General features: G+C 35.0%; 1 protein-coding gene across 6 annotated transcripts in view; it reads left to right on the top strand.

The window, feature by feature from the left end:
- The window catches only part of LOC116463489 (glutamate receptor 2), a 133,811-nt gene that overhangs the window by 85,329 nt on the left and 33,002 nt on the right, over positions 1-15,480 (top strand). For all 6 annotated transcript variants that reach the window (XM_032146617.2, XM_032146615.2, XM_058434670.1 and 3 more), the window contains exons 5-6: positions 2,679-2,732; positions 7,759-7,920. In XM_032146617.2, the coding sequence (XP_032002508.1) occupies positions 2,679-2,732; positions 7,759-7,920 (216 nt within the window). The remainder of the gene's footprint in view (positions 1-2,678; positions 2,733-7,758; positions 7,921-15,480) is intronic.

Raw genomic sequence — 15,480 nt, 5'->3', positions numbered from 1 at the left:
ATGTACACAATGTACACAGACAGCACTACAGAATTACAAGTTAAAACGCAATGTAGTCTAGGACATGGAGGATAGAGCACCTTTCTTAAAAGGGGAAGGATCATTTGTGAAGGGTTCACATAAGACGTGGCATTTGGCTTTGCTTGGATTCATCCATTTATTTGTTCAGTAAATATTCCCTGAGTGTCTAACATTTGCCAGACAGGCACTGCAGTAGATCCAAGGAAGCAATGTTAAACAATAGGCCAGCCACCATCAGTGCAACTATTAATAATGTATTTACAGAAATTAATATATAATTATACTAATGGGATACACTATAAATGAAAAGAATGGTATGCTATGAGAGATCATTACAGAAAGAATTACTTTAGATTGGGATATTGTTCAAGGAATAGTTTACCAGGCAAAAAATGAGGATAAGGTACATTCCAAAAAAAAAAAAAGAAACAATGTTTAATTATTCACTCAACCAGTGTTTTTTCAAGACAACAGAAATGAGATAGCACTTATTATTGCAAGAGTAGCTTGAAGTTAACAATAAATTAAATTTTATTCGACTATGTTTTTTTTGTTTTGTTTTGTTTTTGTTTTTGTTTATACAGATTCTTGCTCTGTCACCAGGCTGGACTGCAGTGGCGCAATCTCGGGTCACTGCAACCTCCAATTCCCCGGTTGAAGTGATTCTACTGCCTCAGCCTCCCGAGTAGCTGGGATTACAGGCACACATCATGCCCAGCTAATTTTTGTATTTTTTAGTAGAGACGGGGTATCACCATGTTGGCCAGGATGGTCTCGAACTTCTGACCTCATGATCTACCCGCCTTGGCCTCCCAAAGTGCTGGGATTACAGGCGTGGACTATGGGTATTTTATTATCATTTGATAAAACCTTGACAGCACAGATTTCTAGTTATTATTAGGTGGTGAAAAGATTCAGCTATCAAAAACATTTATAAATTAATGTAACTTTTCTATTGTCAGTGCAATAATAATTGTTACTATAACACAAAGACATGGTGGTTAGTATGGCCAATGCAAATTTTTATATAGATGCTGGGGTGGAGAATTTTCATATCCTTCTTTCTCTCACGTAAACTCAAGTATGGACTACTGATATCACCTTTTATACTATGTTTTTAAAAAATTTCTCAGCAGGAAGACATGGATGATTCAGAGAGTAGAATGTACAGTAAGCAGAGCTAACAGATGTCAGCAGGAAATAGGAGGGACATAATCAATCTGATTCAGCTGATGCTAATTTATATGTTCATTCAGAAGGACATCTTTTCTTCAGAATTCTCCCTTTAACACGGAGGGTTCAGTTTCTTGGAAAAGGCAATTTAGTCATGTTACATAAAACTGAGTCAGAAAACAATGTAAGTTTTAACTTCCTTTCAAACAGCTATGGCTTAATATCAAAGTGGCATATGGTAGAATCGTTCCTAGGATTTTGTTCTTGCTCTTTAACTAATAGCATTGCTCTGGAGCACCTGACTTTGTATTGGATTAGAGAAAGTCAGGGTAGTTTTCTCCCAGGGGATGTAAGAATGTTCAAGAGTTAATAAGGCAAAGGATATAGTGGTGGAGCTTTCCAAGCAGACAAGCAGAGGAAACAGAATGTGTGAAGCCCTAAGGTGATGAGAAGAAGCTTCTCTGTGAACAAAAAAACCTAAGAGGGCCAATGTGACTTGAGGGTACAGAATAGGAAAGTTGAGCCTCAGAAACTTGCAAGATCAAAGCAAAACTCACCAAAACCATTTAATCAGAGAAATGATTTGGTTTGAATTTTTGTCTATAGCCTTAACATTTCATGCTTTCCACTGTTGTGATCATCTCCTTAAAAAACATACATTACATTACATTTGAATGTCCGTGTACCAGTACTAAAGCATGGCCAGTTTTCCTATTTCTACTCTCTTCGTAATTGATACAGATCAGTCAAAAGTCAAATTGATCAATAATGTCCAAAACCGTTGTCAGCATTACCACGATGACCACTTGTTCCATGCTGTATTTATCTTGACATTCATTTTAGATTTGGGTTTGTGGAGAAAAATTAGCTTCTCTGATACTTTGCCCTCTAGAGCTGGCAATAATGTCCATTTGGACTAAATTATAAACATTTAACGGTCCTTAGGATAGGAATGTTACTTTACATATCCATGTAAGAATTCTTTTATATGCTTTTTAATATTCTTTTGAAATGCATGTAGTACTATAAACTCTAGGTGTATTTATTTGAATATAGACATATGAATATAAAATCTCAGATGTTAAACAGTTTGAGATGTTTAATGTTTTATTAAAAAGACAAAAACACAGCCTGTGTAGGAATAGAATTCTGACTTGTCATGGACTAAACATACTTTGGTTTTATGCTTCTTAACATTCTGTGGTTTTATTTTTTACTATTGACAAAAATGAGGTAATAATTTTTGTTTAGTGACTTCCTGAAAGAGAATCATTTATTAAGCATTAATATGTATTATTACTTTTTATAAGAGAAATATTATCTAATTTTGATAATTATATTTTATCAGAAATGACTTATTTTGGCACATCAAAAAACCTAGCAGATAAAATTCCATGTTTTTTCCTGAATCAGATCATAATACCATTAATTTTACACTTGCATTATTTGTATTAATTAAATAATTACTTATTTGTGCTTATTAGGTTATTACCATTGGAAAACATGTTAAAGGGTACCACTACATCATTGCAAATCTGGTAGGTGAATTAATTGGTATATATTATTTTACTAGATATGCTTATTCATTAAAAATTTAATTTTGAATGGCCAGCATTTATCAGTGGTGTTTTAAAAAATACAGTTTGATTGTAATTAGCCAGGCGTAGTGGTGGGCACCTGTAATCACAGCTACTTGGGACGCTGAGGCAGGAAAATTGCTTGAATCCAGAAGGCGGAGGCTGCAGTGAGCTGAGATCCTGCCATTGTACTCCAGCCTAGTGACAAGAGACAAACCCCCTCTCAAAAAATAATAATAATAAATAGAGCTTGATTGTATTTGATAGATTAGATATATTGCTGCAATTATGTTTTAGAATTGCTTCCCACTTTGCATCTTCTAATCAATTTCTTCTTATTATAAATGATATAAGAATTTATAGAACAATATTTGACAAGCTTCATACATTTTCTTAGATGGTGTATTTTAAGAAAAGAGAAAATCTTCAAAAATATTTAAAGTTTAATTATCCACATATTCCCTTGTCTCTGTTTTTCACCGTCTCTGTTTTTTATAAACTGTGCCCTCTGCACATTCCTTTAATTTTTAGCGTATATAATATCCGAAATAAATGTAAATTTGTGAGAATATGTCTTAGTATGAAATTAAACCTGAAAATATCTAGAATATTGAGATGCTATGCATTATTTATGACTCCCTACTTACTATGTAAGCAACAAAATGAAAATTAAATGTCTGTAGCCAATCATCTTTTCATTAAGATTCCTGTCAAAATAAGAACCACTTAATCACGGCTTCTTGGGTTTGTGTTTTCTCCAGGCCGTGGTCACTCATATTGGCTCAGAATAAACCTTTTACAATTAAAAAAGGAAGGTAGTATACTGAAGCAACAGAGTTGCTTCTATTTCCCTCTTTAAGTATCATCAGAGTCAATTTAGAATTATCACTAGACATTTCTTTTTTCAAAATAATTTAAGCCTTTACTGCTACAAAGGTTAATGTTATTTAAATAAGTAAGATGCTATGTGATTCAGGATCCCCCTCCCCCTACACCCCTGTCTCACCCAAGAACAAGAAAAAAAGGTGAGAGAAAGAGGGAGAGAGGCAGAGAGCTTATTCTAAATAGCATAATAGGACTTTGAAAAGCTTTTGACATATACAAATTTCATGATTCCCAGTGTATCACATTGTTACATCAGAAGACATTCATTCTAGTGGTGACAGAAAGAGATAAAACAAAACAATACACATTTACAGCCTTCCAACTGATAAATGTTTTCACTAGAAGTTGAAGGAATTTAGAATATGAAATCTCAAAACTGCATGCTATTGGGTTGCTCAAGACAAAATTTCTGTTTGGCAATGAAATGGGCAACTACTATAAAAATTCTCTAGGACTTTCCTTTAGAATGTATTAAGGAGATGCTAAGGACTCCCTAAAGAGAAACAAGAGTTAAATTAGATGAAGCTCTGTATTCAGTCTCTCCAGAACCACATTATGTACAGGAAACAGCCTGGACAGTCATTCCCCTGTGTGAATCGTGCCATTTGATGAACAACACAGAGCCACATTGAAAGCTGTGATCTTTAAAAATGTACAGATGGAGAAGATTATATTGGAACATTGAGAAATAATGACAGAAGGTGGCTCATCAATTTGAGGGCTGATATCTGATGCTATGAAAATGAAAATAAGTGTTTGAATGACCAAATTAAAAAGAAAAAAAGGCAAGTTCATGCTGTTGTCTTGCTTCTAGAGAGAAAATCTACCTAATATTTTATCTGAATTCAAGTCCTGTTTTTCTTTTTCTCAATACTTGGTTTCTTTGCCGTATGGAACTTCTAGTGAATCAATAAGTTCAAAAGGCTGTATGGTGTTGCAATTTCTGAGAGTTTGTAGGACACTTGGAAATTTTACTGACATTCAAAATTAAACAATGCCACCCAAAGTTGAAGGGCTTTCATCTTCCAAACTCTTGAGAATTTTCTTTTCTTTTCTTCCCCCTGTTCAGGTTGTAATGAGTTCTATAATAGGTGGTTATAGAAGATTTTTTTAAATATCTGCAGATAATATTATTGATTAATTTCCTCAGGAATTGCTGAATGCTTGATTGGGCTCCTAAAACACAGTCTGTGATTAAGTCCCTTACAACAGCACTGAAAAGGGTAACTTGTAAATAAGGTGGTGAAGAAGTGGTCATAAGGAAATCCAGTTCTCATTTCTCCAACCTTACTACCTGTATAGATTTAATTCTTTAAAAAGCCATGGTTCCATAATGAATTCCAGCATTAAGAAGGGTGTCTCCTAGAAATTAAAAATTCAAGAAAAAGTTGGAACAGATTACCTGATATGTTTGAATATTTTATTTTTTAAAAAGCTTTACTTATAGGCATGAAATGTTTTCATGGAAGCACTGGAAAAAATAGAGATAGGCATATAGAAATCTCTAGCAGTGAAAAAATGGGACATGATTATAAACATGGGCCGAGATCATGTTCGAGAAAGAAAATGCAGTCCTAGTACACTATTTGGCTTTGCTATGAATAATATTTAGAGTTATAAATACGTAAACACTAAGTACTGATTAAAATGGGTGAGAAGATAAGTGGTTTTGTCATGTAAGCAAATTACATACTCATGTGGGATACACAAAAACTCAATAAAATTTCTAAAATTGATAAATTAAGAAAGAGCAATAAAAATGTGTCATGCAGAATTAGGAGGTAAATATGTGAAAAGCAAATATATTAAAATTGAATGTTTTGAAGCAACTTAACTGGAACATACCTAGGGTAAAACAGAATATATGATTTTTGTTATATACCTTTTTGCACTATTTGCATTATCTTGATAAACAGAAACAAAGTTGTGAGCCAATAAAAAGTAATTACCTTCTCCTTCAGCTAAATAATATAATAATATTCATGTTTTAATATCAATAACAAAGAAAAGATTCTCCTAAATTTTTGGGTGTGGTAATTCAAAATTAATTTAGTATACTTTTAACTTTTGTATACAATAAGATAGAATAAGTATTTGTGAAATGTGAAAACATTTATAATTGAGATATATGGAAATTAATTTCATCTTTGAGAGAGATACACTATCAAGTTGATAAAATTCATGTCAGCACAATATTTGAAATCAATGTAAATATCACATAATAGTTTTAGTGATGACTGAATTCATTGCAATAATACAAGAAAAAAATTTTTTTTTTAAGATTTAATATATTCTATAAAATTAGCTGGGTCAAATGGTATTTCTAGTTCTAGATCCCTGAGGAATCGCCACACTGACTTCCACAATGGCTGAACTAGTTTACAGTCCCACCAACAGTGTAAAAGTGTTCCTATTTCTCCACATCCTCTCCAGCACCTGTGGTTTCCTGACATTTTAATGATTGCCATTCTAACTGTTGTGAGATGGTATCTCATTGTGGTTTTGATTTGCATTTCTCTGATGGCCAGTGATGATGAGCATTTTTTCATGTGTCTTTTGGCTGCATAAATGTCTTCTTTTGAGAAGCGTCTGTTCATATCCTTGGCCCACTTTTTGACAGTGTTGTTTGTTTTTTTCTTGTAAATTTGTTTGAGTTCATTGTAGATTCTGGATATTAGCTCTTTGATGAGTAGATTGCAAAAATTTTCTCCCATTCTGTAGGTTGCCTGTTCACTCTGATGGTAGTTTCTTTTGCTGTGCAGAAGCTCTTTAGTTTAATTAGATCCCATTTGTCAATTTTGGCTTTTGTTGCCATTACTTTTGGTGTTTTAGACATGAAGTCCTTGCCCATGCCTATGTCCTGAATGGTATTGCCCAGGTTTTCTTCTAGGGTTTTTGTGGTTTTAGGTCTAACATTTAAGTCTTTAATCCATCTTGAATTAATTTTTGTATAAGATGTAAGGAAGGGATCCAGTTTCAGCTTTCTCCATATGGCTAGCCAGTTTTCCCAGCACCATTTATTAAATAGAGTTAAAACTAGAAATACCATTTGACCCAGCAATCCCATTACTGGGTATATACCCAAAGGATTATAAATCATGCTGCTATAAAGACACATGCACATGTATGTTTATTGTGGCACTATTCACAATAGCAAAGACTTGGAACCAACCCCAATGTCCAACAATGATAGACTGGATTAAGAAAATGTGGCACATATACACCATAGAATACTATGCAGCCATAAAAAATGATGAGTTCATGTCCTTTGTAGGGACTTGGATGAAGCTGGAAACCATCAGCAAACTATTGCAAGGACAAAAAACCAAACACCGCATGTTCTCACTCATAGGTGGGAATTGAACAATGAGAACACGTGGACACAGGGAGGGGAACATCACATACCGGGGCCTGTTGTGGGGTGGGGGGAGGGGGGAGGGATAGTATTTGGAGATATACCTAATGTTAAATGACGAGTTGCTGGGTTCAGCACACCAACATGGCACATGTATACGTATGTAACTAACCTGCACGTTGTGCACACATACCCTAAAACTTAAAGTATAATAAAAAAAATTAGCTTCCAGCTGAATGTGAAATTGTTTAATTGTTCTCAAATAGTGACTGGACATTTAGTACCTCATTTTGAAGATGTACCGATCACCTGAGTGAAGAAGCAATTCAAACAGGAGTAACTTGCTCACAAGGTTGTAGTTCTTTGAGAACTACTTTAATGTTATTAAGTGTCTGTAACCACATGGTGGTTCTCCGTTGTAGACCCAGTAAGTAAAACCTAGTCCTTATCAATGGAAGATTTCTCAATAAGGTGGAGAACATTTATGTAGGCACAACCATGAGTGTTTCATGAGATGATCCATCAGTAAACGTGTATTGATTAGGGAACCACTATGATGTTAACGTGGTGTTAGGTGCTGGTGAAGAACACTGGCTGATAAATACATGGGACATTTTCTGCAGGCTTGTTGTATCTCGTATGTTCTTTGAAATATCTAAAACCGCAATGTATAGAGTTATTTGGTAAATGTTAAGTAGCATTTGGTTCTCAAATAAAAAGTGTGACATCAATGTGTTCTATGTTTAGGGATTTACTGATGGTGACCTATTAAAAATCCAGTTTGGAGGTGCAAATGTCTCTGGATTTCAGATAGTAGACTATGATGATTCGTTGGTGTCTAAATTTATAGAAAGATGGTCAACACTGGAAGAAAAAGAATACCCTGGAGCACACACAACGACAATTAAGGTTTGCTTTGGTTTCTGTTTTTTCTTTTTCTTTCACATGTAAGGAGGGAGAAGAGCCTTGGCAAATAAGGAAGAAGGAGAAAATAATAAAGGGAGTAGAGAGCACGTTTCAAAATAGCAAACACATTGACTGCTAAATATATTTTTCACATTTTTATGGTTTAAGTAAAGCTATTAGAGCTTTACTGTATTACTCTTGTGTTTTCTACTTCCTTACATCTATGATAATTTATAATAAATAAATTCATTCATTTATTAATCCATTTGGCATTTTTATTGAGTGGATTCTGAGCCAGACACTTTTTTGGTAAATAAAAAGACAGGGATAATGTCCCTGCTCACAGTTGAATGGCAGAAAGACAAAAGCATTGAGAGAAGAATGCTTTGAAGGCAGAGAACAGCAAACTCTTAGTGACATGGAGCGGGCAGGGAATTTTTAAGCTGAGATCTGAAGAATAAGGGACAATTTTACCCTGACTGCTGTTTAGAATATTATGTTTGCAAATAAATTAAAGAACAATAGGTGTCAGTTTGTTCCTAATCTTCAAAAAGCCAACCTGCAGACAGTTCTTAGTTCAGTCAGTAAACATATGGCCACAAAGAGAGAGAGAGAAAGAAAGAGAGTGTGTGCATGTGTGTGTGTGCGTGTATAAAATAACAGCTGATGAATAGCCTGGTCTCTTGAACACTTTAAAAAGAAGATAAAAATCTCAATTTGCCTTAATAATTAAAACATAACTGTAATGCTTTATGCAATCAAACAAAAAATTCTTGAATGCTAAGTATTATTTGTTCCTCAGGTATAAGAGCTACACAGACTGATCTTTGTTCTCCATGGGTTTGGACACAATGAGGTCTTCACTTGTTTATTTGATGCATTTTATTGGGTATACACATGCATGCATGAATTTACTTCCGAATAGTCAATATTTCTGCTGTTGACAGGAAGGTATTTTTCCTTCAGTTGGTAACCTTATTGAGAGCAGAGTTAAGATTAAAACCCGGCTAAGGGTAGTTTAAAGAGTGAGTGGGTTGAAAGTTAAGATGATGTTCACATTCTTTATGAAAATTAAGAGCAAAAGTTGAAAAATTGTATAGTAATTTTGTTTGCGAATTATAAAGCAATTGTATATGCACCAGGCAGGACAGTGCTATTTCAGTTGCTCTTACAGTTGTACCTGAGTATGCATCATAGAGATGTTGTTTGATGATAGGTGCATGTCTATCTATGAGATTGGTCCTAGAAAAGGATTAGAAATTTTGAAGTTCTTTACTTTTGGATTTATGAATGGATCTTTTAATTTTTAAGTCAATTTTGTAAAAGCATTCCATAGGATTTTAAAGAATAACACCAAGTAAGTTTTTTTCAAAAAACGAGGTGACTTCCTGTTTGGTGATTTTAGTTGAGATTCAGTATTTGTGGCTGGGCGCGGTGGATCATGCCTGTAATCCCAGCACTTTGGGAGGCCGAGGTGGGCGGATCATGAGGTCAGGAGATCGAGACCATCCTGGCTAACACGGTGAAACCCCGTCTCTACTAAAAATACAAAAAATTAGCTGCACTACAGGCGTGGTGGCGGGCGCCTGTAGTCCCAGCTACTCGAGAGGCTGAGGCAGGAGAATGGCGTGGACCCGGGAGGTAAAGCTTGCAGTGAGCCGAGATTGCACCACTGCACTCCAGCCTGGGTGACAGAGCAAGACTCCGTCTCAAAAGAAAAAAAAAAAAAAAGACGTACTGTTTATATCGGGGAGGTACTTTTCATGTCACGAGGCTTCTGAGCAGGTAGATGGACACCCAGAGCCTTAGTTGGTGTCAGCGTATGTGTCCATCTGTGCCTAGAAGAGGTCTAACTGCTGATCCCATTCTGTGGAATTGCAGGCTTCCGTCCATTCAGAGATGGTGCCATGTAAGTTCTCTGATGGAGTGGATGTTATCCTCAAATGGAGCCAGCATGCTCCTTTCGAATATTCTGTTAGTCATTGTGTTGTCCCCGACTGCTGCCTGCTGGGAGAAGGATGAAAGCAAAATGAAATTATGTTTTTCTCCTAGAAGTCGTATCATGATTCAAGTTCACGTGCCTTGCATTAAAATGCAAGATGTATTTGCAGTGTGAGAGATGTTTGGCAATGCATTCTGTTAAAAATTTTGCCAAAACCTAGTGCCAGATTTTACTGAGTTGAGAACCTGCATTGTGACCTTTCTTGCTCCCTTCCTGCTGTATCATTTCCCCTCCATAATGCCTTCCTTTTGGTGGCTTCTGCCCATTTTCAGAGAGATCATTATGCATCTTCATTGTGAGGTGTTTCAAAGAACCTAGACTAATGTGTTTTAAAACTTAGGTTGTGAATCGCTATTTGACCCTGGGTCCAGGATTCTCATCTGTACAATGCAGTAATGACCATTAATTCCCAGGTTGCTGTGAGGATTAAATAACACTTGCAAAGGGTTAGCACAGCTTTGGAAACATAGGTGCCTATAAGGGCTAATTTGTTTTCCCAGCCATTTCCTAAAATGAGAGAATTTCAGCCAATTTCAAAGGTGTATTCCAACTTTAACATTTTGTAATCCCTCTAACTCCACCCAGAGGCATATTTTATGAGGTCCCTGAAGCTTGATAAAAATTACTGAAAATCTGTGGGGAGAATGTGTTTGGGGAGGAAGTTTATCCTAACAAAGAAGTGTATTGCTTGTGTACTAGAAGGCCAGAAACTAAATATAAAGAAATGAAAAATGTATGAATCTTGTCTTTGAGAATCCAGCCTAAAGAAGGAGATAGACATATCAATCAGCAAATATAATAGACTGATAAAATATGCCAGTTTCTTGGCTAGGATTCTGACAATGTTTGGAGGGAAGGTCAAGGAAGGCTTTTGCAGGAGGGATGCCTGTGCCAGGCTTTGCACATGGTTGAGAAGGAAGAAAAGTGTGGGAAGTTGCTTGGGGAAGTGCAAAATGCACAGAGAATCGAAGTAAGGCAACAGCATGAAAGATCCAGGGAACTGCACATTTGTTGCTACTACAAAAATGTAAACATTTGGGACCAGTGAGGGGGGTCATGTTATGGAAGTTGCAAGAGGTAAGGTCCTTAAATTGTCAACAGATGTGGAAGGTAGTAACAACAAGACAGTGCTTTCATAATTATTTTTGCTTCCAGGCAGAAGAGAGGAAGAAAAACTATACAAGAGATTACATAGCATCCTCTAAATATAAACAAGGAATATAGTCTCAATATATTATTTGCTTACAGAAAGGGAGTGAAATATTTCTAATGAGATTATTTACAATGAGGTTATGTCCTTTGATGTTGTCTTTTGGGTGATCAACTGAATCGGATACATTGCCTGATAAATTCATGTCACATTTTACTGCTCAACAATAAAAACTAGTGATATTGGCATAAAAATCTACAAAAATACAGTTCAATACACCAAATTCTTTCCATAGTTAGGGTTTAGGAACTATAGAAATTGTATGAAATCATGGGAGTAATAAATAAATGATTGTTCAACGTTTTCATCTTCCCCTAAAGTAAATCAGCTTCCAAGTTTTCAAATTAAAATAAATTTTATTCAGTAAATACAAATAAAATCTTAAATAAGGTTTAATATTTAACATATTTTAATAACCACCAAATATAAATTACAATGTTTAAATTTCTTCATTCTTAAGTACTATACAAAAAATAAAGTCGTGGCACTGAGATTTTAGGTCTGACTCCCTTTTACTAATTTGCTATTTGGGGAAACATTCATTCATTCATTTATTAATTCATTTATTTACTCAACACATATTTATTGTCTACTCCACAGCAGGCACTGTTCTAGGTGTCAGAAAAAAGACAAAGTTCTGGCCCTTAAGGAGATTACAGTCTTCAGACTAGAAACCAACAATTAAATTGTAGCATTGATGGAGGTTGTCTTATTGCCATCTTAAACCTATGTATTCAAAACTAAACTTTTGATTTTCCTCTACTACTTCCTCCTCAGCCTCTGGAAACTATTCCTTCAGAGGTCTTTCTTATCCCAGTTGATGGCAACTACATGTTTCAGTTTTTGCTTAGACCAAAAACTTGGTCCTTTACTTTTCTCTTTCTCTTGTAACCTACATCCTATGTATCAGAAAACACCATTAACACTGCCTCGCTTCCTACCACCTTCTCTGCAGCCAACCTAAATCCAGCTACCATCATAGGATTATTACAACAGTTTCTAAAATTGATTTCCCTCCGTTCACCCCTGCCCCTTATCTTCCATCTTTGTGGTCCTTTTAAAGCATAAATAGATTATATTGTGGTTCTGTTCCAAATGCTCCAATGTCTCTCCATTCACTTGGAGTAAAAGAGCCAAAGTCATCCTGTTGTCTTATGAGGCCCTGTCACCCGGTGCCATGGAGCCACATCTCTGTACACTGGCTCACTGTTTCAGCCACATTGGCCTCCTTGTTTTTCCTCAACCAACCCAAGCAACTTTCTACTTCAGGGACTTTGAGCTGGCTGTTTCTTCTTCTTGACTGTTGTCCCCTTAAATATTTGCATGGCTAAGTCTCCTGCACTCCTTAGATCTCTTTCAAATCCTGTCTTCTCATGGAAGGCAATAGTAGGCTATGTATTTAAAACTGCAATCTTGCCACCATCAGGGTTTGTGCATCACCCTTCCCTGATCCAGCTTTCCCAATTCTTACCTTTTAGTTTACTGTTCTTATCATGTATGGATTCATTTCACTGTCAATTTTCTCCTCCTACTTGAAAGTAAGTGCCATTTAAAAAAAAATTCATTGAGATATCCCAGGCTCCTAGAATAAATCCTCATACATAGTAACCATCTAATAGAGACTTCCTGAATCAACAAATAAAGAAAAGCAAAGGTACTGTGGTATCACCTATGAGAAGATCCTAATCCTAATTCTGGAGGTAAGAAAAGGCTTCTCAGGGGAAGCAATATGGAATTGGAGACCTGAAGAAGTAGGAGTTAGGAGAAAGCATAAGGAACAATGATTCCAGATAAAGGAACTAGGATATATATCGTCTCCAGTGCAAGGAAAATATAAATATTTCCATAAGGCTAGAGGTGGAACAGAAATGATTTGAAGAAATGCTGAGAAATCATACTTTAGAACTGTGTAAGATCCAGAAGTTTTATGCCTTGTTGACATATTAAGGATTTTCTTGTCTGATTTGAAGAGCAACAGGGAACTACGAGAGGAGAGTGCTGATCATGGCTTTGATACAGGAAGATTACTATGGCTGCCCTGATGACGAGATTGCAGGGAGCGCTGGTGGAGTCTGGGAAGCTTTTGGAAGATATCACAGTCAGACAAGAGACAATGGTTGTCTTAATTGTGGTTGTGGCATAGGGATGGAGGGAAATAGATGGATTTGTTACATCTGCCATTTCTCTTAATTTCTTCATAAATGAAATATAATTGTAAAATAATCATTCATAGGTAATATACTGATATAAATTCAGTCAAGAGATATTTGTGGATTACAAATAAGCCTCTCCAAGGAAATCTGTCTCATTTGTATCTTATTAGCCTTAAATATCACACAGTGGTTTGCAAAGAGTAAGCACACAATAGATATTTGTAGGGAGGAAGAGTAATGAATTGAAAAATATTGAATAATTAAAGGAAAAAATATAACATTATTATTGTGATGAAATATGATTTAGATTTCTGCCATAGATTTCTGCATGTGTTCTCTTGTTGAGCCCTGGCAGAAAAGCAATGAGTTATTTTAGTTGATAAAATGTAAAGTTAATGTAGTTATCTGACCTGACTCATCATAGCCCAGGATTTACATGGGAACATTAAAACAGTCATTTTATCTTCCTTACAAGTAATTTTTTTAAAGAGAAAGAGTATAAATATATTTCCCACTATCTCAAAAATAATTTATGAATATTTCTATTTTTAGACTGATTTTTGGTATTTTTAATGTCTCCAACATTGTGTAAGGTATGACTAGCCATTCTACCTTATCACACAATAACCTTTGTTCAACTTTTGTGTCTTCAATCTCCTACTGGTGTTAAGGAATTCAACAATAATCCGTGGCTGACATTTGTGTGGCACTTTAAATAATGGCTTTCCCAAAAGAATCTCATTTTATTCTGGAAACAACTTCACGTGCAGACTCAGACTTTCTTAATTGCTGTCCTAAGAGAGTTATTAGATCTGCCTGAAAATAGTATAATCTTTTTCAGTTCAGTAATTAGTGTCGTGCATTAAATAGTACCCTAGTGGCCTAATAGAATTAATTCTGCTTCTTGAGTGTTTTAACTGTCCAAACCACAGCTGGCAGACTGGCGTCCACTCTTCCTAATATTACAGCATTTTGCCCAACACAACATGGAAGTTTGAAATTTGACATATTAATTCCTTGTATTTTATAGTTTAAAAAGCATGTAAGTGACTGAAATAAACATGAATTTGATATTGATAAGATTGTTTATTTTGCAAACATGAATTTTAAAAATATGTATATCACACCATTAAAAATAAAAATGTATTATTAATATTTATAATTTAATTCAGGGGGTCTCACATCTCATTTTCATATTTCTTTATCTGTAAAGGGAACAAGTGTAGGTAAACTCTTAGGTTTCCTGCAAATCTCTAATACCATGATTATGTGAAGTGCTAACTTAAGCCCTCAATAAAACATTGTTAACATTTCAAATTTTTGCCAAATCTCTGACATCTCAAGTGGTGCCTCTATCTCTCAGAGATTGTAGTGACTTGCAGGTAGGCAGACATCTTTGGTCTCCAGGTGCCGAAATTGAATCCTAAATTACTCTGGACAATGTATATTTTGTTTTTCATAGATCACAAAAAATAAAGAACTTTCACCTTGTTATAAGATTTCTAGGAAGTAGAGAGTCAGGGAGAGGGATTTATTCAACCAACAAAATAAAAGATCTGCTTCTAAGGAAGTCCTTACCTATGGCTAAATCAAAACCAGACAATGTCTTGATTTCAGCATCTTTTTTCTGTCTTGGTGAATCTGATTAGCTTTATCTGAAAATTTGAATTCTTAAGTAATCTAAAGTTCCTGAATATAAAATTCTTAATCTGTAAGATTTTCAGTAAAGATTAATAGCCAATTTGGGTAATTTAGGCAAAAATATATTGTTTTAAATTTATTCCTTTTACATGAAGACTCTTTCTTCACAGAAGATTAAAATTATTTTATTATTTATGGAGAATAATAAAAGATGTTAATTTAGATTTCTTGCCAATGCAGCTCTCTTTTCACCCTTGGAAAATGTGATAGAGCTTGTATGCTTACTAAGGTTTTTATGAAGATTTTTATGCCTTTATGCAGTGAAGTTTCAAAGGGCACATATTCAATATGCTTTACAGTAAATTAAAGATGACCTTATCACAGACAGCTCTTTTCCATAGGGTAAACTGTAGTTGAATTTGAAATTAAGACAAGTGAATAATTTTAAGTTTATAATACATTCTCTTATACTGTTCATTTGTCTTATGGCCCTATTTGATTTGGTCACTGTTGGTTATCTTAAAAAAAAACTTTCTTAAAATTTTTCTTATAGATTT

Source organism: Hylobates moloch, unplaced genomic scaffold (genome assembly GCF_009828535.3).
Source record: "Hylobates moloch isolate HMO894 unplaced genomic scaffold, HMol_V3 SCAFFOLD_38, whole genome shotgun sequence".
NCBI lineage: Eukaryota > Metazoa > Chordata > Mammalia > Primates > Hylobatidae > Hylobates > Hylobates moloch.
Note: the sequence above shows the minus strand (reverse complement) of the source record. Positions and strands in the feature narration are given on the sequence as shown.